The sequence below is a fragment of the Ostrea edulis genome, chromosome 7, assembly GCF_947568905.1.
Source record: "Ostrea edulis chromosome 7, xbOstEdul1.1, whole genome shotgun sequence".
In the NCBI taxonomy this organism is placed as follows: domain Eukaryota; kingdom Metazoa; phylum Mollusca; class Bivalvia; order Ostreida; family Ostreidae; genus Ostrea; species Ostrea edulis.
In genome coordinates this window covers 65,437,380-65,463,494 of record NC_079170.1, presented here as the reverse complement: position 1 = coordinate 65,463,494, position 26,115 = coordinate 65,437,380, and the positions used below count along the sequence as shown (strand labels likewise).

At 34.5% G+C, this 26,115-nt stretch overlaps 1 protein-coding gene across 2 annotated transcripts in view; it reads left to right on the top strand.

The window, feature by feature from the left end:
* The window catches only part of LOC125653770 (hepatocyte growth factor receptor-like), a 28,138-nt gene extending 6,905 nt beyond the window's left edge, over positions 1-21,233 (top strand). Inside the window, exons 3-20 of one of the 2 annotated variants that reach the window (XM_056145105.1) lie at positions 20-214; positions 1,766-1,891; positions 4,454-4,618; positions 4,946-5,085; positions 6,814-6,952; positions 7,356-7,480; positions 9,782-9,988; positions 10,325-10,421; positions 10,968-11,192; positions 11,835-11,996; positions 12,233-12,524; positions 13,573-13,725; positions 15,641-15,724; positions 17,799-17,977; positions 18,473-18,582; positions 19,047-19,206; positions 19,734-19,870; positions 20,219-21,233. In XM_056145105.1, coding sequence (XP_056001080.1) covers positions 20-214; positions 1,766-1,891; positions 4,454-4,618; positions 4,946-5,085; positions 6,814-6,952; positions 7,356-7,480; positions 9,782-9,988; positions 10,325-10,421; positions 10,968-11,192; positions 11,835-11,996; positions 12,233-12,524; positions 13,573-13,725; positions 15,641-15,724; positions 17,799-17,977; positions 18,473-18,582; positions 19,047-19,206; positions 19,734-19,870; positions 20,219-20,459 — 2,937 coding nt within the window. In that variant the 3' untranslated portion in view covers positions 20,460-21,233. Of the gene's footprint in view, positions 1-19; positions 215-1,765; positions 1,892-4,453; positions 4,619-4,945; positions 5,086-6,813; positions 6,953-7,355; positions 7,481-9,781; positions 9,989-10,324; positions 10,422-10,967; positions 11,193-11,834; positions 11,997-12,232; positions 12,525-13,572; positions 13,726-15,640; positions 15,725-17,798; positions 18,119-18,472; positions 18,583-19,046; positions 19,207-19,733; positions 19,871-20,218 lie in introns of those variants that run through there. The other variant, XR_008797213.1, reaches the window with a different exon arrangement.
* The last annotated feature ends 4,882 nt before the right edge of the window (positions 21,234-26,115 follow it).

Below are 26,115 nucleotides of genomic sequence, written 5' to 3'. Positions count from 1 at the left end.
TTCTCAATATTTACTTTAGTTTACGCTGGACAACTTCTGTACAAAAGATAGGCATTTAGATGGAATTGAAAATTTAGAGCACTGGAACCCTCATAGAGTTTCATTGATACAAACAGACAACAGTAAATTGTTCACATCCGTTTACGCTCAGAATCTAACAGGGCATTCAAGTGAAATACTATGGGTCGGAACCAGCGATGGACTGCTTTTAAAGGTATATTGATTTTTAAGAGAGCGTGCATTTTGCCTACTTTTGTATATTCAATGGCGATTTCTTAACAAGTATAGCATTATTGGTATTAAACTGCATGACATTCTTCTCCATGTCCTTCCTTTATCAGTAAAACATCCTGCATCGCAAATCATGTGTTTTCGTGATTTTCTACCACTTCCAAAGCAACATGAATTGTTGTTCAACAAATATCGATGAAATCAATTATCAACTAAAAATGATAAAAATGATGGTAAAATTAGGGTAATTTTGTTGACACAAAAAGTAGTCAATAGAGTGAAGGAGTCCTCTAAATGTAATGTGTTGCTTGTGAACAGATGGCACATTTCTGCCGCCATAGGGATGGAGATTTGCGATGACGACAGTCATTAACACGGACCGACATTATGAAATAATAAACTTAATTATGTACATCCAAGTTACTACTCATGTTTGATCTTTTTATTAAATTGAATTCCAATATTTACATTCACTTAATCATGATTGTGATAAGATATATGAGATTGCTTTCTGCGAATGTGATTTTTTGTGTCTCTGTTATTGGGAGTAGTGTTCAGAATCTGTTAACTCGTGCATATACTATTCATATTCATATTGAAAGAGAACACACCCAGAGCCACGGATAGCCAAAATGGTCCTTAGTCAGAACTTGATATTATTTTCAGTAATAGAAGCCAAGAATCTCTATTTTTCAAAGATGCAATCTTATTTCCGATGACTTTGATGTCACAATTTTGCAACGTATGTGGTACTTTTACGTAAAAGTTCTCTAGATAAGCGAAACAAAAACATTTCAGTGCAATTTAAAACCTTCATGATATTTTCTACAAAACAAGCATACACATAGGGTACTCAACTCTAACCATTGATTGTACAGAGCGATAGTTTTCAGGGGGGGGGAGCTCTAACAGTTGACTTACGAATATGATTTATCGACCTATGCATACGCGTTTCAATATTACATGTAGTCATGTTGCATTTTGATCACTTCAATCAAAAATCGTTTATAAGTTTGCAGGTTTTCATGTTAGTAGTATCCCATATGTACATGTAAAAACCCCGGAAACAATGACAGCCAGGCTTCGGACAGTGGTATTGTTATTCCAGATATGTTGCTACATATACAGCTTTGGACAGAGAGTAAATATTTTTATCCCACGTTTTTTACTTTAATAATGTCTGAAAGAATATTTCCTTATGAGAGGTTGTATTTGTAAATTAGATCGTTATAACGACCACGGAATTCGGGAAATACTGACTTCAAACGAGGCTGTTGACTTCCCTTTAACATCAAATTATTTGTTAATAATCTGTCTCGATTTAAAAACTGACCATACACAGAACAAGCTCTTGCGTATTGAATCAGTTGAGGGACATAAACACAATATGCAGGCGATGGTTGTGAATATTACTAGAATATAGGACACCTTACTATGATTAGGTTAATTAAGTTATAGTAATGAAAACTACGTACTCGATATTCATCGACTACTTTTCCTTTGTTTTGAAACTACAAAAGATTTTATGTTTCAGGCAGATAGCAACTCACCTAAAGTATATGGCAGATTTGATCTGACAAAAAACAGAAGCATCAAGATAGAAGCGGATGTAGAAACAGATCAGAGTGGGTCGTACGCTTATTTTTTATACGGAAATAAGGTAAGTCCGAGAGTTGATTCTAAGGAGCCCATAACACATCAACTTTAATGAAGAGTTATTCTTGTGTATGAGTTAGGGGAGAAATGACTGCAGTTAACTATAGTTAAATATGGTTGGCTTTCAGGCAACGGGATCTTGAACTATAAACCAGGAAACAATTACACAAAGCCTATAATCTAAATATAATAGGAATCCCACCATGGATTGTTAATTACTAATGAAATCAACGGATGTTTATGTAGTTTCTACTTTAAAAAATTAAGAAAATTGAAATAGATATTACGTCCACAATACGATGTTCTTTCTGTATTATCCTATGTACATGTAAAAACTCACAAAAGCAATTGATACGATAATGTTGTCTTAGATATACATGTATTAATTGTTGTCCGACTATATATAAACTCAATTTTTTTTATCGGTCATCGATATGCAATACTTCACCGAATGATAAATGAAATTTCAGTACCGACTTTTTGCCGGCTAACAGGCGCTAGATTTCAGTCATATAATGCCAAACAAATCGTGCCCGCCATCTCCTGCTCAACAGATTGAGATAAGAATATTAGAGTACTTTTGAATGATAGAAATAACACGATAGTTTTTATAAATCCTAGTACATGTCTTTAAAATACATTTCAGTGATTGCAATCTTATCCGATCTCCCATTGTTACTCTGCTTAAATCACAGTGATCCAGAGTCAATATTCATTATTAAGCTAGTATGAAATTTTCAATGTTTCTGCATTATAATTGTGCGTAACGTTCTTTAATAGTGACCTTGGCGCTAATAAAATGACCTTGTCACATGTTCTGACACAATATCCTTTGTACACCAGCCTTTGTGACAAGTCTTAGTCTGCTTCTTAGTGAGACATTTCATTGAACATAGATGTTAACGACAAGCTAACAACTCAACTTCACGACAGACTTCAGATTCTCCATCGTCAACTTCCCATATTTATGTACAGACCTGACACCTGAAAGATTCAGGTGTCTTTAGATTGTAAAATGAATTATCTTTGAATTTAAGCATTTAATACTGCGACGCTTCACGTCGGTGTAGAACATGAAATACGAAGTATTAGTCCACACTGTCATGAATTTTCTATAATATAATTTAGTTCTTATATTTACATTCAACTTTCATTTCTATTGGGATTTCCAGCCGATATAACATACATACAATATTGATCTTTATTATATAGCTAATAAATAGTCTAATATAAAATCTGCGTAAAATCTAGAGAATGTTAGCGTTCAATATCCTGAGAATTTATTGAACGCTAGCATTGCATTGCGTAAATTGTATGCTCCCGAAACATTCCGAGTATGAGCGTTCAATATTGACGTTACCGTAACGATGTAAACAAGCCAAAATGGCAGACGACGGTCTTCCGAATCTGACAGAGCCGGTATTTGATATTTACTTAAGCAAAATGTTTCACTGTACATAAATTATGTCCACATTTACAAAATCAGTTTGCTTCATGCATTAATGACGGGTTAAATATTGAACAGTTAAGAAATGCATGCTGTTATTGCACACTGCCAATATTGATGAATTCTCGTCTATTTTGGAGTAGTTTGAGTGAAAAGGGATATAATTTAACAACTAAATACTTTAGCTATATAATAAAAGGGTTATTGAACTTATATAGGTGAATATTGGTACTCGTTGGCTGTCAAAATGCACTCGCAAGCTCGTGCATTTTCACAGCCAACTCGTGCCAATATTCACCAATATAAGTTCAATAACCCCATAGTATTTATATATAACATACATACAATATTGATCTGTATTTATACGCGCATTGTTTGCGCTTGCAGCGCCTTTATGAGGAAATAGCTATCGTTACAATTTACATTGTAAAGACATCAGAGGCAAAAAATTGAAATGTAAATATATCAATACATTATCACAATTATGATTGTTTTCTATATACCGTATCAGCGCGTACATATAAATCTATATTGGCACTTATTCAAACACCCCCATCTAACTTTTCAATGATGCATTCATGTAACAGGAAAATATTGTTGGTCTTTATTAGATTATTTCTAGACATTTTCATAAAATATTTCGGAAATGAACTCGTTTACAAATTTAACTAAAGTTTGATAGTGTTTCGAGTTTCCCATGGACATTCTCTCTACATGTAAATAAACCATACAGAATATTTTCAGGATGCGTCATTTATATTATAATAAACAATTCGTTGGTTAGCTGGGTAAAGTGTTTTCATGTTTCATTAACTTATGTATAAAAGAAATTGATGTACTTTAAAAAAAATTACCATCAAAGGACTTACAGAAAATAAAATATTTTCTTTTTGTCTGACCCACTACGTATCAATTAAATCCAAAACGGTCATATTTTTAAGATCACCCACGTCATACCCGGCCGGAATAACGGTGTTACCGTGCATAATCCTTTGGAGGATAGTTTTGGTGAATTGTTGTTGAACCATTAAATGATATTTCATTCCGTACTTCTTTTATTTTCTATGGCAACGCTGAACCGTATTCCACATCTATTAATTGCTTAATATTTTCCTCAAGGTTTCGAAATTCCCATTATACTCGTGCCAATTTCACACGACCTGTGGAGCATGTGTAAAGAGTAATGATTCTTTGGTATGTGGTTGGTGTAAAGATGCTTGTCTGCAGGAAGGGGAGTGTGCAACCACGTGGTACAATACAAGCTGTCCGCCATTCATTCACAAGGTAAATATTGAAAATTTACGACAGTTTTTAATTTCGAGAGATATTATCAAGTATTTTTGCTGTTTTGGTTTTATTTTACTGGTGAAAGGTGAAGATAACGAACAGTGATCAATCTCATAACTCTTATGAGCAATACAAAATAGATAGTTGGGCAAACACGGACCCCTGGACACATTAGAGATGGGATCAGGTGCCTAGGAGGAGTAAGCACTAATGTAGTCTTCAAAAAGTGGATAATGTGTTTGAAAACAACGTACATGTATGAAAATAACTTTCACAGTTTTTTTTCTACTTTATTCAAATGTTGTTTTATGTGTATGAATTCAGCTTTCTCCAGAAAGCGGTCCAGTAGAGGGTGGCACCGTGCTTTATTTGACGGGAGAAAATTTTGGGAAACCCAATATTTCGTCTTCCTCGGTATCCATTGGAACATCCAAATGTGAAGAGATCGAATGGAACGATACAAAGTAATTTTTATTAGCTTACTTTCTGTATAACTACTCAGTACGGAACCCAGTAACACAGTGTAAAATAGTGCTTCACGAAATGTAGAACGGTGCTTCACGAAATTTAGAATGGTACTTCATAAAATATATAATGTTAATTCACGAAATTTATAATTGTAATTCACGAAATTCATAATGGTATAAATGAAATTTTTAATGGTACTTCACGAAATTTAGAATGGTACGTGTACTTTATGAAATGTAAAATTGTATTTCATGAAATTAAGAATGTTATATGTACTTTACGAAATGTAAAATGGTATTTCATGAAATTTAGAAAGGCACTTTACGAAATGTAGAAAAGTAGTTCACGAAACGTTTCATGAAGCTTCATCAAGTATTAGAATGATTCTTCACGATGTATCAAATGGTACTATATCTTCCATTCCTGTTATTAGCGTGATGACTAAATGTCTTGCAGCGAATTACAAAAGACCGGTTGAGTTTTCAATTGCCTGCTGGATTGATCAATAGACTTTACAATTTGGTCAGCCAAGAATCACATTAGGTCACAAAGTTACTCAAGCGTAGATTGATTTTACAGGTAAATCTGAGTTGATTTCAGTGTCTTTAGCAGCTACTTCCCTATATATTTTTTTTAAAGTGAACATCAATTAAATCAAATTTGAATATATTTCCCTCTCAAATATGCATTTGATTACTTTAACATGTTCAAGTAAAAAAATTAGATGCACTCTCTCTTTTTCTCTCTCTAATTTGAAACATTATTCCAAGTGTTTCTAAATCAATAAATTTGGATAAAATAAAATTGGACTATATTTTTCTTTTAAAAATACTTTTAATTACTTTAAGTAAAGAAAAGGGTGCATTCTCTCTCTCTCTCTCAAATATATTTTTATATTATTGATTAAACTGAACTTTACTAAACTCTCACCAATTTCACTTAATTTTTTTTTTCATTAGACATCTCACAAAGTGTCCACATGTACATGCACCATTCATCTGTTTGTCAATCTATATTTGAGGTCAGTCCATTCATATCACACAAAGAAAACTTCCTGAATACTCTTCTTTCGTTACTGATTCTGACCAATAGAATTCTTGTTATTATAGCTAAACCATTTGGGTTCAGTCTTGTATTCTATTTATAGTTTTAGGGTTGGTTAGTGCACATCTACCTTTGGGAATTTTACAACACCTATTCAACTTATAACCATAAAAAAATAAGATAGGGAGATATTTTAGAAATGGAAAAGACATTTCTGAAGAAACAAAGAAATTGTTGACCTATACAATGAGAGAAATTCTTTTCCTGAAATAATCAGTAAAACTGAAGTGTAAAATCATCTTATTTTACAGGGTTGTCACTCACACTGAGAAAACAAAGTTGTCAATTCTTTGTCATACCTGAGTAACTTTGTGACCTAAATTCAGACCAAATGTGATACTTTGCTGACCAAATTGTAAAGTCTATTGATCAATCTAGCAGGCAATTGAAAACTCAACTGGTCTTTTGTAATTCGCTGTAACAGCAATGCAATATTAATTTTAACTGTACACAGATCTGTCCATAATCCACAGTTCAGGAGTGGTCTCTTGAGACCGAAATGAATGGGCAATTTAGTTTTCAATATCCCTATTACTATTTACGGGCACAAAGAAAATATTGAATACATCAAGCATCATTTATACTAATCTCTGCATGTGTTATGTGTTCTGTTTTTATAGCATATGTTGTAACCTGACATCGTCAGAAAATGGACCCTTTACAAGTCAAATCATAGTAGAAATTCATCCCCAAAAGTCTATAAATGGCTACGAAATTAAAGGAAAATCAGAAGTAGGCGTATTCAACTTCTCATTCAAGGTAATATTGTTTGTTTACCTCAAAGAAATTATCTTATATTGTTTTTACAAACATGTTCGCAGTATTTAATAAATTAAACTGCAAATCATTTATTGATTTTAAATGTAGTGATTCAAAATATTCTCAAGTATTCATCATCCTTTTGTGGTTTTAAACCAACGTAATAGATAAGAGTTTATGCTGTTATATAAGATTACACATTAGGTTCCAGTAGTAACAAGCTTTATTGCAATGTAAGAAAGAGCACATTATGGTATCACATAATCCTAGGTTCCAACAGTGACAAGCTTTATTGCATTGTAAAAAAGAAATATTATTGTATGATATCACTAGGATGCAGTTATGACAAGCTTTAATGCAATGTAAGAAACATATATCATTGGATGATATCATATAATTCCAGGTTCCGGTGGTGACGTCTATGAGTCCTTCGTTTGGTCCACGACGCGGTAATACCATCGTAACCATCACTGGGAACAATCTAGACATTGGTTCCAATACCTTTCTATCCATGTGTCAAGTTATCAGGTTTATTATTATCATCACTATTATCATCGTCGGATACCCACGAGTGATCTCGTCTTTTACTCATCACGCGTGGGCAAACTCGCCGAAAAATCATTGTATGTAATTAATATGCGTGGGTCATTTGGTGGTTGGCTGCTGCACAGAGTCGCGATGCCAAATCAACGAATCAAAGTTTATGTTACGTATAGATGTTTGGCAATGGCAAAAATTTCTCCGTAGTTAACACAGCGATTGCAAATAAATCCACTCACGGCGGGTGCATTTCGCAGTTTGCGAAAGGTACTCCCATGTAAGTTTGACTGGTATTTGATGTAAGTGACCTGTACGACTTGTCTTTAATCGTTTTTTTTAAAAATGCACATTTAAACAGTGCCAAGATATTGACCATAAATAGCAAACTAATAGATATTTCCAAAATTGAAGAGTTCCAACTTTTTGATTGGGTGTCTATAATCAACAAATTAGCATATTTTACGATGATATCTCGGCATGTTTGCCCACGGGTGATGAGTAAAAAACGAGATCATCCGTGGGTATCCGACGATGCACTATTATTAGTACATGTATTTCTATTATACTTATAAAATGGTTGCTTAAGTTTCTGATAAAATTTTAAGTATGTTGGATGTTGCTGATCAATGTATGTGAAATGATACGAAATTTAGTCTGTGATATATTAGTTAACACTGATATGGTCTTTAACAATGTTGCTGAAACGCCTCCATCCCTATAACCATATTTTTTTTCAATTATTAATCAGTTTTGCTCCATTTATGGCCCCATTATGTTTGTTCCAATTATTTATACTAGTTTCCGGGTTCTCGACCAATCACATTGCATTGAATAATCCATGAAGACATTTTCCGAATAAGAAAACGTCTCGGAAGATCTCATTAAAAAACATGTCAATTAATGCACAGAAAGAGTATATGTATGTGGAATATTACAGCGAACCAACCAGCGACATGTCGCAAATACGTAGAGAAATTAAAGCAATTTCCAACAACACTCATTATTGATCTGTTTGGACTTCAGTAAACATAATGACTTTTCAATTTTCAATATATTTATTTTGTGTCCTCTACGATTTAGTTTACTTAAATGTCTACTCTAAAATGTTCAAACATCTTAAGGACGTCGTGTCCTACGATCTCTGTATGGTCACTTTTCATGCGCTGATCACATAACAAATGCAGGACTTTTGGGGGCTTACGATAAATATCGTAGCTGTATCGTGTGAGATCCGTTCGATTTTCATGGATATCCCACGGAGAGTAATTTACAATTCCATGGTATTCGATCTCCGCACAGCTACCGTGCAGATTTGTCCCGACCCAAGAAATGTCATGGTGTCCATATCTAACATAAATATAAAAGCAGACTCCTTTCAAATAGCATGGAAAATCGTAGAAGAATTCATCACACGACTGCCGTGACAATTCTAACGTAGGTTTTTGAATGTTGTCTGGCGCATGCTAGATCGTTCTTTACACACTGATTTTGAATACGGATTACTTCGTTACCCAATCAAGATAGACTGAATGATTGATCGATTGTTTTACGTCTCGTTACGATTTTGTCACTAATATTGAGATGTCACCAGCTGTAGGTGAAGTACCGCAAATTTAGACCTATGCGTAGCACTCAGGGCCGTAGCAATGAGAGTTCTTTATTGTATCAACGACTGCCGCGACGCGGTACTTCCGTTTTTAAAGTCATTTCCGAAGGACCCGTGATTCTCACTTCTAAATGCCGAGTGTTTGGTGAAGGAACAATCGCTATCTAGAGATGGAGTCTGGTGTTTAAGACGTCGAAGTACTGTTCTTGACCGGTACCGCCGTTTGTCCTATATACGGAGTAATCCGTAGTAAAAATCAGTTTGTAACGAACGGTTCAACAACTGGCAAAACACGTTTGGCGACAGTCGATCTTCCGACAGGTTGTAACACACAAATAAAACAAATGTATATTGAAGTTTATTTCATTTTTGAAAATATATGAGGGTATGTACTGTAATGCTTCACGCCAGCATACTTCATGAAGCGCTAATGCTGAATTTTATTTCTTATATTTACATTCTACTTTCATTTTTCTTGGAATCCCCATTCATGAAAATAGAGGTACTCTATCCATCAAAGTTTATACACGCATTGTTCACAATGGAAACGCATTCATGAGAAAATGGCTATCTTTACAATATCTAAAGTATCAAAGGTAAAATAAGCATAACAATGTAAATATCACTGTATGCATTTCCCATTGTGTCAAATACACCACTAACTTGATCTAAATATATTGCAGGAAAAGTTCTTCCAACCTTGTCTGCAAAATAAATGAGTGTCTGCTTGTTCAATCTGGCAGAGTTGGTATGAAATACACCAAACAGTGTCCGTATTGTGATGACGTCATAATGGAGATTGACAAATTTAAAACCGTTATCAATGGAACATTTTGTTACAAGCAAAACCCTCATATCGAAAGAATTTCACGTACAAGTACCACCACAAGGTAAGACGTTATGTGATGCGGAAATGAAGCGTAACATTTTCCTTTTCTGTATAGATACAATTTGCTTTTGCAATACATGACTATGTCATATTACATGTAAAGGTCCAGCGCAATAAAAAAAAATCACTTGGGGGGGGGGATAAGAGTAAAGAGCTATATTATCGAAGGATGTCATTAAAACCATGGTCTCTACTTCTATTTCAATTAAGTCATATACATGTATACAGACATGAGATTTTCGTTTGAGTTGTCGTTGAAAGGGATATATAAAGTTATCTTCATTACTGCTTTTGGTATACGGCATATCATAGAAGGTTTTATATTGCTTTCTTGTAGTGGTGGGTTGAAGTTCAAAATAAAAGGACGTCAATTTGATTCTGTTCACAATTATGTATTTCGTTTTGTGATAAATACCACGCATAATGAAGATATGGTAAAACACTATGAATTATTTCTTTAATAACACATTTCTCTTTACTATATCCTAACTTGGCAAAACTGTATGACGAATAAAGACTGTCATTTAAACAACCGTTTCCATACTCTACGAACATTCTCAAATCCACTAATATTAAATCAATTTAATAAAAATACTGTAATGTCGTCTGGTGTCTATCAACTTTCTGTTTGCTTCACTTTGCTGCTGATGCTGCTGCTTCTGCTGAATGAACCCTACTGTTGTACTATAAAGGAATATCTTGGAGATATACAAATATCATATTGTCTTATCAAACGCAATACAGCTCTCTGATTCTACTAATTCTTAGACAATAACACACTTGATTAACATTATAAGAATTTTAATGAAAACAGTTTTAAACTACAAGATACAGATTATTTTCATATTGAAATTGTTTACTCTTATTTACTAAGACTTTTGTTTTATGCAGTTATACATAATTACATTAGCATAATTATTTTTGCGCCTGGTTTTTGATGTTCGATGATGAGTGTATATCATTTTTTACTAATCTTGCAGAATTGTACACAGACCAATGGTACAGAGCTGGTGTGTGAGACGCCGGATTTAACGAACATGTCTATTGAACACAGTCGTTTACAAGTCGTTGTACTTCTTGAGAACGATGACTTCTATTGGAAACTGTGGACCAAAGACAAACCATTTTACATAAGAGTTCACCAAGATCCTGAGATCGAGGGTTTGAAAGAAATTTTACACGACACACATCTTCTGGAGCTACAGGTTGTTACAACTGTGATCAGAAAATATTTCTGTGATATTTTTTTGAATTGCCTCTTTTAGCATTTTTATACATAACGATATATATAACATGCAATAAATCTGAATACAATCTGGATATTGTTCATAATTGTACTGAAATGACGTACCCGTGTGCTTTTAGAAAACTCTAAGTTTTCGAAAAATTAAAGATAAACCAATTCAAAGTATGTATGGTATATATAATCATATAAACTTAAGCACGTTGCTGTGCACATAATGCCTAAATATTGTATTATGATTACTTCTTATATACGAAATATAGGACACAAATTACAGATGAATATACTGGAGTGATGGAAATGTCATTTCATAAACACTACGACATTTTCTAATTCTCAATCATTTGCTTTTCTCAGAGGCCTCCTTAAGGGTCTGTATGAAATAGCTATTTGATTATTTGATCATATCTTGCTTTGTTAAATTCATGTACATTTCGATTCAGAAGCAGTGGTATGAAATAAAAAGTAATACGTACATGTAGCACAAAACAAATGTACTAAGCAAATAGAATCTGTTATCATCGGAATTTTTTTTTATGTTTAAATATCATAAACCGGTGCAATGGCGGCTAAGATTGAAGAATATGTTGATGATATTGCACAGGGAAGGAACCTTGAGGGCTTACAAACAGAGGATATACGTGTTACACTAGATGACATAGAATGCCCTATGGTGGATGTAACACCGACATCGTTGAAGTGCGACTTAACAACTGCTATAGATAAATACCATATTCTGGAGAGGGGTTTGGCACTAAGAACTAAGGTTGTTATAAGATATTGGGGTAAAATTTTTATAACACTTTATGCTATGACATTCATTCATGAATATTAGTGTTTGTCATTTATTAGTGCACACTAATAAATCAATCCAAAAATACGAATACATGTATTGCAAAGATAAAGAAAGGTAATTCAAAATTTACACATGTTAGGCTTTACCTGAAAATCTCAGGCAATTGAAACAAAATGCATTATAGTGATAGTATGTTCTTTTTGCAGATAACAATTGGAAATCTAGCCATTTCTTTTGGACACGTGACCATTCAACACCAAGCGAAGCTAAATCTTACAGGGAACAAGACGATAGTCCCAGTAACTTTGATAAGTGTATTAATCGTTCTAATGTTGATTTGTGTCATATGTATGCACAGGAAAAGGGTCGGACCATTTAAACGAAGAATACTGCGCCACGAGACAGTTATTTTCCACGCCGACAGTTCTGTCCCACAGATGTCCCGTAGACTAATGCCGGATCCCGAACCCGAGAGTAGTACGAGTGCCCGATTAAATGGTAAAAAACGCTACATACACCACATTTGCCAATATGGGGTGGTATAATCGTGATCATGTATGTGATATAGATGACATATAGACTTCCATATGTATATATTTACATATCCGATGTTTTGCCTTTTATATTTCTACGAATTGTAAAAATAGCCATGTTCCTTTCGTCTCAGTAATAAACAATGCGCATATGACTACACATTAATATAGTATAGCTATTCCAACGGCTTGAAATCCGAACAGAATTGAAAGTAGAATGTGAATTTAATAAATGAATTTCATTTTCGAAAATACACGAAGGTATTAATGCTTCAAGCCGACATACTTTTCATGAAGCGCAAACACGTTTCATGAAATACACAGCGTCGTAGGCCATACCCATAATTTATTTCTTAAATATCTCCTTTTCATTCTATTTCATGTAAGTCAAACCCCTAAAGATCGGCATGTTGGAATATATCCAAACTAGTTTTGGAGCTTACTTATAGCTTAATTTTACACTTTTCATTTTGGCGTTTTATGATAAGTCATAAAAATCAGTTTAATAAATGTCCATGCATGCACAGCAAGATGCTAGAATTTTGGAGTGTGGTAAAGTTTTAAATCAGACAATTTTGAAGCAAAAAGAATGTTGCTGCAATTTAAAAAAAACAACGAAATATATCTGCATGTTTCAGAGATGAATTCCAAAAAGGGTTTGCATTTTCCGTTCATGTCCATATTTGGCAAAAGGAAATGGTCTGCATTTGGTATATTTGATCAAACAAAATGTATTAGACTATATAAATAAAAGAGAAAGGAGTCCTAAGTATGTATTGTTGTTAAATCATTTGGGCCATTTCTAGTTGTTTTGTTGTAAATAACAGCAAATCTTGAGATACACGAATAACGCATTGTCTTTTTCTTTCTTCTCCGTGCTACGAAAATAAAATCCCACGAAAACAAGTAATTTCATAGTACACCAGAATATGGAGAAAAATGGTGACGCCAATGATAAAGCATTGTTTTTCTACTCTGTTACAACTTCTTCAGACTACATATTCCTGTTTTAGACTATGTTGGAGATTTCGATGGGAAAATGGAGCAGGCGTTTGGGGGCCTTTATAATGATTTCAAAGACACGGTTGCAGTGCTTGAGAAACAAAACCTTCTGATCGATGGAGATTCTTTACGATTTGATCGGAATTGCTCTAATTTGGGACGAGGTACATGTACAGTTGAATATCTTTAGAAGAACCTGTTTATACGTTCATACTGTTGGATACGTACGATAGTACATTTATATCGAATACATTGTACATGTAAGGTAACGCCTTTTTTCATAATTGCTTAATTTTCTTGAATTTTAAAATAACATGAATGTACATATATAATTGTTTAGACCCAATCCATCATAGGTTCTGTCATTCCAACAAACGAATATTGCAGGGAATGAATTCGCGGGGAACATTTTCGCTATATTCGAGGAAATGAAAGTTCTGTACATTTAACATACAATGAATACTTCTTTGAAATTTGATGACGATATCTTTAAACAATCCCGTTATCTGAACATAGATACATTACTTCCTGAGCAACTGTATTTTCATTCAAATATGTTTCAATTCATTTTTAGAAGAAAAAATTCCCTACCGTGAGGTGGATTTATTTTAAATTGATATTATCTTCCACAATTGACACCTGCGGATATCAACATGATGTTATATACATGAGCACCTGTATATGCGTTTATGTGGTGCGTTCAGTCTCTTATTTAGTAGAATTGTGACGAAAGATTGTTTGATAATATATATTTGTGTGGAAACTTTGTCAAGTGCGCAAACAATCCACTATGAATGATTTTCTGATTTTCAAATAGCATTGAAATAGCATATGGAAATCACAGTTCCGTTTGGCGGGAATAATTTAAATTTTCTAGTCTGCGACTTAATACGACTGTAATTTTCTTCTACATGAGACACTGTCGATCTTTACTGAGTGCGATTTTAACCCCTTATAGATATACTGATAAAATATACAAACACATACATGCAGTATAATTTCAAACTACAGTAATTAACAGTTGACGATCACCCAAGACTGTTCAATATGCAATAGGTCCCCACCAGCACTAATGACTGCTTGGTAATGCCTCCCCATGGACGCAATTTAAGTCTCTAGAGCCTGGTAAGGGTGTTCCACTTTAAATGCAGATGTTGGGCCTGTTATTGCAGAGTCTTAGGCTGCGGTTGTCTTTCGCGGATGCCCCTAACGATTCGTCCCATGCATGTGCGATATGGTGATTTGTACGGTCACGGAAGAACCTGGATATCGTGTCTTAGCAGAACGTCACATGATATGCGGATCTACTACTTCATCAATATACGTTTAGTTGTCAAAATACCCTGTATCTGAACCACTGTTGTCCTGCTTGCATAGGATATCATTGCACACATGCTGAGGAGTCAGAACAATGCCATGAGCGGGTATGCGCGTTCTGATCCCAATATCCCATAGTCGATTGCGAACATTCTGATCTGATATTATGCGACTCACAGAGATGTCAGATGCATGATGTAGATGACGCTGTAGGGAATATATGGCGCAATAAGATGAAGCGATCCTATCCTGTGTTATATCTGCTCTTTGACGATCATTTGTTGAATCATGCTGTTGATGTCTGTTCCAAACGCGAGATACGGTGCTTTGACACACAAATTGTACAATATTGAAATATCTTGCAACAGCAAATTATGACACACCTGCTTCAAATCGTCAAATTGCGTTGTGACATTAATCATCATTTCACGAAGAACTGCTTTATTTTAAGACAATGCAACAAAATAATGAAATCCTGTTCACTTGATAGACTACCGGTGCCTGAATCACGTACATTGGGAACTTACAATAATCGAAAGTTACAGAGATTGATTTTAGGATTTTTCAAAAACAAGTTTTATTGTCCACAAATTCTATGTAAGAATATATATCCAGTACACAATAGAGTGAAATGGAAAAAGAGTAATTCGGAGATTCATTCTAAATATAAAAAGATATCTATGAAAAATTTGTTTCAAAATCATAGAAAATTTACTACTATGCCTTTCTATATTTTTCATCAGTGTATTTTTTCGATTTCAGGGAACTTCGGTTGTGTGTACAAAGCATTCCTCCAGAGACCTGGGGATACCTTTGAACTCGTAGTGGCCGTGAAAACTATAATAAGTATGAACCACTTTAGATAATCTAAAATTTGTGATTTTCATGCAAGTAAATTACTTAAAAAGGATACGTCCTTGTGATTTTATGTTCTTGCTCAGCTGATGTATATGATAGTTTACTTTCTCGTGACAAGGGCGGATCTTCATTCGTGGGTAGCTTGAACCGGTGATTTAAATATAGTAACACTAACAAATGGTTACATTTTCATCTTGCCTTTTTTTAATTTAGAAGCAGGTTGTGAAATTAGTTAGATTTATTATTAGACATGTTCCCCTTTCTAGAAATCTTGTATTCTGTAACTGGAGAGCGTATATAACATTTGTATCATGTGAGTGTTAATAACGAAAGGAATTACAGGATATCTGTTTTCTATGGTTGTTAAAGATGGAAAGGAGCATGCTATATCTATCTTCTGTGCTTGGTAAGGCTAAACGAAAGTACATATAATCTTTTCTATAAAAGGATCGTTGGAAATTACAAAATATTCGACTTTTCAACAATTTACAGCAACATTCTTCACAATAATTTATAAACTAAGATTTTGAACATTATAGACAAAACTTTTTCGTCAATAAAAATGAAACTCAGCTTATGTTCAATCATCCAAACATTTACTTTGCTAATCGCCACTCTAATTCTACGCACAATTACTTTGTTGATGATATTGAAAAGATACTGAAGCTCCTCACTGACAATATCTTTGTAGTCTTTTGTGATCATGTCTTCCAACAGTTCTTTGAAATTTCCATGGGCACCAATTGCGCTCTTTTATTAGCTGACATGTTCCTTGTATCCGTATGAGTCATAGTTTATTCAAAGACTTCTATATGAAAAATGTTGTGGCTTTCAACTCGACATTTAAATACATCGGCAACATTTTATTCAGATACACTGACGACATTTTATTCATAAACAATGCTCACTCGCTTCAATATATCCCAATGCACAGGAAACAAAAGATACCACATATACTTCATTTTTTAATATGTTGTTGGCCATAGACATTATAGGTAAACTAAAACTTCAAATTTATCACAAACTGGATTACTTCAGCTTCTCGATTGTCAACTTCCCAAATCTCTATAACAATGTCTCATATAGCTTGTAGATGGTGTTTTTATTTCCCAAATCCCTATAACAATATATCATATAGCTTGTAGATGATGTTTTTATTCCTCAACTGATTCAATACGGGAGAAAATGTTGCATGTATGATCAATTTTTAAATGGAGACAGGCTATTCATGAATTCGTTAATGTTACAGGGGTTTCAAAAGTATCATCCAAAGTCCTCCTTCAAAATTCTAAGGTCGTTATAATGACTTATCAGCAAATACAACATGTCGTTAAGTGTGATACTGTCTGACGTGTTTCATACTAATGGTTAGGCCGTTGTTAGATACTGATTTTAATTACGGATTACTCCGTTTACCTGATCAAGATATAGAGCTCACTGCGGTATGACCGGTCTACAGATGATGCTTACTCCTCCTAGGCATCTGATCTCACCTCTGACGTGTTCAGGGGATCCGTGTTCGTCCAACGTTTAAATTTGTATTCTTTATAGGAATCGTGAAATTAGCCACTATTCGTTATATTCACTTCTTCATATATATCGCTTTAGAAATATTCTGTTGATGCTACTTTTATCTTATACCTCACTACATATATAATACCTTCAGAAATGAAAAGGTGTGTTTAACACTAAGTAAAGTACAGCGGATCAAAATGGTGTGTACGTATAATTTACTCCAGTGTTGCACTGTACATGTCGCAGTTGTTTTTACAGAACCTCGTCTAATATCATCACCACATCTGTATCTACTATAATATATTTATTTCATGCATGTCAAACTTTCCTATACACATTGAAGTGTATTATCTTATCCATACCAGGGCCTCAAAATCTTCACTATATGTTATATGTATCTACATTTCAAAATGAAATATTTCAAGCTATAGAGTGTAACAGGTGAAATATTATTTATAATATTTTTTCACAATAAATAGTTGTCTGTTCGGTAATTTAAATCTTTATATATAATTGATCTATTATTGTTTTTATTCTTATTTCCAAGGATCCACTGACGCCGACATCAATGCGTTCTTGAATGAAGCACTGATCATGAAAGACTTTAACCACCCCAATGTTCTCACATTGATCGGAATCACTCTGGACAAAGGGGAATTCCCCATGGTCATCCTACCATTCATGCAGAATGGGTCTTTGTTGTCTTTTATCAGGAATGAGGACAATGTAAGTTTATTTGTAGAATAGGAATTAAAAACAAAATGATTGGAATATTATTTTCTCAATTCGGTTTCAGGGGTTTCCGTGGCCGAGTGGTTAGAGCATTGCGCTCAATATCACACGGCGTCTCACCTTTGGTTGGCGCAGGTAAGTGAGAAAGTTTCCCAGTTTATTTTCGAAAAGTCGGTGATCTATTCCCAGGCACATTGTATCTAGGTCTTCTCTTCCACTAATAAAAACTGGGCGCCGCCAAATAACTGAAAAATAGTTGATTGTGGTAAAAAAACACAAATCAATTTATCAATCTATTCGTTTTCCTATACAAGAATCTTGAACTACATTTGGAACGTAAACGTAAACGTCCGGCTTGCATAATATAATTTTATCAAATCAGCTTCTAATATACAAGATACATCGTATGGTCTAAAATCATTATGACTTTCTTGATAAAACTTGGTGGATGTAACGCGTATGAATTTTAATTTTTCCTGTAATTATCAGATGCCAACTGTCAAGCTTCTGGTGACCTATGGCCTCCACATAGCGCGTGGAATGGAATACATGGCAGAAAACAAGTTTGTCCACAGAGATTTAGCGGCAAGGAATTGCATGTATGACAGTTAATTTTATATTGATATGTTATCTACTGTAGGGAATTTAGTGTAGTTTAAAGAACTTGGCATAGGATATGTATGCTGTATTCCCACGATATCCCATATACATGTTCAGGTGAACAACGTGTACAAGCAATTTAAGAACATTATTTTCAAAAAAGAGTCTGTTTTAAAATATCATAACGGTACTAATTTGGTTTAGGTCGTTATATAGTGGGCATGTTTGCATATTTCAATATAAAGATATAGGTAATTTTAACGGTTGTAAATATGGTGATTCAATCTATATTTATATGAAATCACTAAAATCACGTGATAATTGTTTGGCCTTATCGCCACAATAGGCTGCAATAAGAAGCCCAACAATTTTTTATCCCGGTTATTTGGTACATCAAAACATGTTTTAGAAATATCGTTCAACGTTATTTTTATATTTTTTTTCTTTAATATTTCTTGAGCAGGATGGATTCCGACTTCATTGTAAAAGTTGCAGATTTTGGATTGACCCGGGATGTTTATTCAAAAGAATATTACAGCAGTGAAAACAAACAACGACTTCCGGTAAAATGGATGGCCCCCGAGAGCCTGGAACAAGGCAAATACTCTGCTAAATCAGATGTCGTATGTACAAGTTGTCTTCTATCTTAAAAAATATTTATCTAAACACTCAAAATTAAACAAATAACAAACTATCACCATATATGTATGATTGTGTTGCTAAAGATGAATTTATAAGATCACTTTTATACAAGTATCATTTGATAAAGAGCATAGTATCAAGAGTTCCAAAACTTTTCCTTTATAACAAAGAGTCGTCGCTTATGTTTAGGCTTATTAGATAATTTCTATTTCAAACAAAGCACTCTAAATGAGTCCATTTAGAAACACAAATAACTTTATATCTTAATCTACATATAGTGGTACAATGTACTTTCAAAGTCGGTTTCCTCGTAGAAGTCCTACTTTCGTTGCTATTGTTGTCCAGACATGTTTAAAAATCAAAATCTGCAATGAACAGCAAGAAAGCAAATTTCATAAAGAACGACAATTCTTAAATCATACTAGTGTCCTCAGTTTACTTTCCCCTACAGCAACGAGATTCAAAACTGTATTGCATCCCTGCAAATTTTTTAAATTGTTTTTTCTAGTGGTCCTTTGGGATTTTACTATGGGAATTGATGACAAGAGGAGCCATCCCGTACCCGGAGGTTGATAACTGGGATGTCTGCACATACATAAAAACCGGAAGGAGACTGCCCAGACCGGAATATTGCCCGCCGCATCTGTATGAATATTGATAGTCCCAATTATTTTGTACAAGGATATGTTTAAAAGCAGTTCAGTTTAAATCATACCGTGCTTTCTCCTAAGTCAGAACAAATATTTATTCACAAATTCCGCATCAAACATAATTAATGGAGATTTTTAATGTTCTATATATCAATTTTATTTCTAAACATTTTTATTTATAAACATTTTCAATCAATAGTACACTGCATAGTGTTCTCAATGATATTGCAAAGGATGTTATCGTACATGTACACATTATCACAAATTCATAATGAAACGATAATAAAACTATTTTACGTATATCTTTCACAGTTACTGATGTAATGGTTTCTTTCTGATACAGGTATCGACTCATGCGAATGTGTTGGCAAGAAGATCTAGCACAACGCCCCACATTTAGTCGACTGAGGGAAGAAATCGAACGACTTATAGATATCAAAAACAACAGTAAATTGGCCGGCGACACTCAAGTGGAGCTGGAGAGGTGCACACACTATCATTATATGGACGAGATGAGTCTTGCCCGGCAACGAAGCCTGAGTACCAAATGGTCTGTGTCATCTGAGGATGCTGCTTTGCTGTAAAATCCGATGTAGGAAATCTGTCAAGAATGGGGTTGTACTTTACTAGTGAGAGGAATGGAGGGTTGTGCTCCATTGCTTTGGCAGTTATCGTCTGCTGCAGGAAATTATCAAAGGAAATATGTAGAGGAATATTGTCAGATGTTCATATAATCGTCAATAGATATAAGTTAGATTGGATATGGATTGTGTTTAGTTAACCTGTGAATTATTGGAATAAGTTTAATACTTTCAATTTATCTTACGCTATTTCATATCTGAAAATTTGCTTTTCATTGACAATGTTTGCAGATTTTAAGATGGAACGTTTCATTAGTGATTAAGGGGTATTGTTTACTATTGGATTACAAATATGTGCTTTCAGTGATTACATATACATCCCTTATTAACAGTTCAAAATACACATCAGAATGATCATTCAATAAGGGCGGCATATCACCGAAATGTCTTCAAACAATTTAAAAAGTGTGCTAAAATTCCTCGGGGATTAATATGTGTTCACGTTTGATTTTTCTCATTGCTTTTGTCAATTCAGAGCAATGCCCAACTTACAATTTGTGTTTCATATTTCCACCTCCATATTTAAAAGACGTCAATTTATCTACATGTAAGTTGAATTAGAATGATGTTCATAACTTGCCCATTTTCGTTGTTTACACTTTGATCTCCTATAACATAGGGCCTGAGCTGGACCACAGGACAGCTAGTCTTGAACTGTTATTCGTTTTTTATGAAGAATTTTGTAAATATATTGAAATAAAAAAAACATTAAAGCGTTTTGTCATATTATCATTTTTCTTGAGAAGATTTCCATTTGCTACAAAATGAATAATAAAAAGTATGCTCTCTCTCTATTAATATCAGTCGTTGATATTGAAAATGCAAGTATTTTCGAGTACATGTTTACATAGGTACTTATATTTGCATTAGGTACTTATATTTGCATAACATAGAAAAGCTAAGGTGCGTATATATCCTGATCAGGTATACACGTATATGTGAATTTCAATCCTCTGAATTCTGATCATTTTCCATAAATCCTCAAAATTTATATCCAAAAGATAGTACCTGGCGAAAATCTTCTAAATAATATATCTGCAGAAACTGCCGTTTATTGGTGATTGCGTATTTTCAACTCTTTAATTTACTGTAGCAGGCTTTGTATTCATCGGCTGTTGGTTTTCATTGGATTACATTTTCTTAAAATTTTGAAAATGTCCACAATCTTTTGATAGTTAATTAACGGTGACGTACCTTGCCTGCCGATTTATGCGTCTTCTCTCTATCTCGGAGAACTATGAAAGGTATCCAACTAATTAAAAGATGCATTCGGCTCGGAAACAGTCTCCTTCCCATTGTTAGTTACATTTTCATTGACTACAAGCTTTTGGCTCCTCCACAATTTTGTTGTTTCCTGTAAAGATTTTTCAAGTACATGCAAAACATTATTTAGTCCCTTATGTCCGACTTTATTTGTATGAAGACCTATTCTTAACTGCTGACACTTATCGTTAAAACCAAAGAAAAGTATATATTAACAGTAAATAAAACTGTCTTTGACCACCAAAAGAATCAACTTTCCCATCTGTTACACTATCAGCAACTTAAGCTCACTATTGGGTTATTTTTGTAATGCGGAAGGGGACATAGAAATACCGGTGTCCGTGCGTCCATCCGTCCTACTTCACACTGTGGACGCAACTCCTCAGAAACCGCTCAACGGATTTTGTTCATATTAAGTAGGATTGTTAGTCACCATGTGTAGTTGATCATATTTCGCTTCCATTATGATTCGACAATTTTTGCAGGAGTTATGGGACTTTGTTGAATTTGTACATGCTACACTATAGGAACACTTTGTGGACGAAACTCCTCCAAAACCGCTCAACAAATTTTGTTCATAATTTGTAGGATTGTTAGTCACCATGTGTAGTTGATCATATTATGCTGCAATTTTGATTCGACAATTTTGACAGGAATTATGGGATTTTGCTGAATTTGTACACGCTACACTAAAGGAACACTTTGTGGACGCAACTCCTCAGAAACCGCACAATGGATTTTGTTCATATTTTGTGGGATTGTTAGTCACCATGTGTAGTTGATCATATTGTGCAACCATTTTGATTCGACAAATGTTATATGAGTTATGGGATTTTGTTGGATTTGTACATAGTACACTATAGTAACACATTGTGGACGCAACTCCTCAGAAACCGCTCATCCGATTTCCTCCAACTTTTGTAGGATTGTTTGTCACTATAAGTAGTTGATCGTATTACGCCGTCATTTTCATTCGACAAATTTTACAGGAGTTATGGGACTTTTGTGCTTCAACTTTTTTGTGGCGGTGGGGGACATGGCTACGTGTAGCAATCTTGCCTTAAATGAAACTTCCGTTCTAATCAGGTGTAATTAGTTGTCCCATTTCAGAGCAATGAAGCAATGAAAATTCACCAAGGATACTAACCGAAAATGCACAATGACCAACTTGGGAAAGTGTTTGTTTTCATTGCAATATGGCTAATAAAGATCTTTGATATTCCAAACACTATTTGCCATCAGACTTGGTCAGTATCAAGCATTAAACAAACGTTTGTGTAAAACAAAGAACTGGGTTTTTTTTATTACTAACCTCCGTTTGATATAGCAAAGCAGAGGTAGTTTGATTACAGCAACACACGTATGAACCCTTATCCATTTGTTTCTTATAATTGAAGATGGCTTCAGAATGAGCAACATGTGTGATATTATTATAAATTAGACAAGCTTTAAGAAAATATAAAGCAAGAAAGGTGACGATAACGAACAGTAATCAAATCTCATAATAGATAGTTGGGCAAACACAGAGCTCTGTACACACCAGAAGTTGGATCATCAACCTAGGAGGAGTAAGCATCGCCTGTCGACCGATCACACCCGCCATGAGCCATATATCTTGATCAGGCAAACGGAGTTATTTGTAGTCAAAATCAGTCTACCAAGAATGTTCTAACAATCGGTATGAAACACGTCAGATACCATTTCACCAATTGATAGGTTGTATTGACAAACTAGATCGTTATAACGACCATATAATTTGCGAAATGCTTACTTTAAACAAGACTGTTGAAACCTCTGCACCGTCAACTTGTTTGCCAGATGCTTGACTCGATATAAAAACTGATTATACACAGAACAAGCTATTGCGTATCGAATCAATTGAGAGATATAAACTCCATACTGGAATATTGCTACATTAGCATAGGGAATTGACGATGGAGAAGCTTAAATCATCCCGTTTGCCATACAGTTGATTGGTTAGTTTGCCTGCCGTCAATATCTACTTTCAATAAAATATCTAAGCATGGAGCAGAAGTGAACGACTTTGTGGTGTATTTTATTTCGAGCTCCCATGGATACATATATATCGAGTTGACATATGAATGAAAGTTATCATTGTTAATAGATAACATATATTAGTACACACCCTTTATAACTATGTCTCCCCCATAAGCACAAGTATTTGAATGCTGTTTCCAAATAATTTACAGTTGTTGTTGCTATATCCTTAAATTTTCTCTGTTCATGAGTTTGACAGATTGATTTTATATTGTTGAACTAGAGCGGGACGCTCGAGAATCTTTCACTGAAATGGAGACGTCAGCATTGCCGGTAAAGGGCTGCAAAATTTAGGCCTATGCTCGGCGCTTTGAGCAGGGAGGGATCTTCATCATGCCACACCTGCTGTGACACAGGGCCTCAGTTTTTGCGGTCTCATTCGAAGGACCGCCCCATTTAGTCGCCTCTTACGACAAGCAAGGGGTTCTGAGGACCTATTCTAACCCGGATCCCCACGGGGTAATTTGACTGAAGTTAAGTAATTTAGGAAAATAATCACCTCTTTTTTCTTGGTTTCTTTTTTGTGCATAATTTGTCCAATTTCATTTTTGACATTGATTAATGGCTAGTTTGTTCGAGTTATGGGGCTATATTTATAGGGGCAATGTGTCTAGTAGACGAAGCACTCTAATAGCTCCATGTTATATCATGAAAGTTACTTTTTGCATCATACTGAGACAAAGAAAATGATCCTCTTTTCATTGTGTAATGAAGTTCTTTTGGATTTTGTGTAGCAATGAAATAAGAACTATAAAGATGTTTGAAAAATACAAACTGATCACATACACACACCCATTCTTTCACCGAGAAAGAAAATATAAAATGATATAATAAACCAGGTAATATTGACAATGAATATAACGTATAAATGTCAAGACAATTCAATAGTCAATGCAACTAATATGTTAGTCTAGACTGAAAATGTAGCTGGTAATAAATGTATTACAAAATGGTTCAAATAGTAACAAATTCCGCTAACTACAGAAAAAGTTAAACAGTAGTAAATTACTTTTTATAAATACAAAATACAAAATTTTTCAAATTCCTTTTTGATAAAACGTTAATTTACTGAAACTCAAAATGAAAGTTTGGCTACTTAGCACAATTCAATACGGAAGTTCCGAGTTCCCCAAGAGTTATTTCCCTTTGCCGAACTCTTCCGAAAATTATGACGTAAAATATGATGACAGTGGGTACATTTGCTAATTACTATCGTTATATTATTTCTTAAAAGATGATATCCAGAGTTTCTGATACCATCCTATCTCAGGGAAAAGGCAACTTTAGTGAGTTTATGAGTATTGGATAACAAAATGGCTCAAACAAATATTGTTAATTTTCATCTTTCTTTGATAAAAGCGTCACTCATGTAGAAGAGGAAACGAATAATGATTCAATAGCCAATCTGATCATCTTATTCAAACAAAGTATGCTTGATATGACCAGAATATGCATACCAGTGATTGATATAAACAAAAGTTACGCTTTTATTACATTAATCGTACGTAATCGTTATGTACAATGCCAGTCTACGACATAATGTATACATTGTGTACCCACCATACATCATAAAATGCGAAAGAGTTCGACAAAGGGAAATAACTTTTGGGGAACTCGGAACTTGCGTATTAAACGTCACGTCACACTTGGCACAACCAGGTCTCCATACACAATACAGCGCTAACAGCCCCTCCACTTTGAGTCCCGGACTCACAGGTCTCCCGCTGGACAATGATACTTGGTAACGCCGACTTCAAACCAATGTGAACACTAAACTCCCAAAATAGTTGCGGAATCCGTCACGTGAAACACCCATGTACAACGCGGTATCACGTGTTCTGATTCCATAGACTGGTGAACACACTTTGAGCACCTTCTGAACGCTTGGAGCACTGCCTGATATGACCCAGTTAGTTTTTTAAAACCCCTCTGCACTGAAATAGCAATTGCTTAACCTAAAACATATACACAAAGCGAATTGGTTAACAACAAAATTTGAAAAGACTATACACGAGAAAATTAAACCAAAACCGCAAATATTTCACACAAAAATAGCTTACCGGCTGGAAGACACCAATGCCCACAAAGTGAAATGCTTGTCTCCCTGGCTACCCATTACCCAGACTAACTTCTGGAATTCGCAAAGAAAAGACCCCTGTTGGACAGCATGTAAAGGTGGCCACATGTTTGACAAACAGCCGCTACTCTGACTGATCAAACCGGTATACTAAAATTACCTCTATCGACTAATACTCACCTACGGAAACACCTTAGAGAC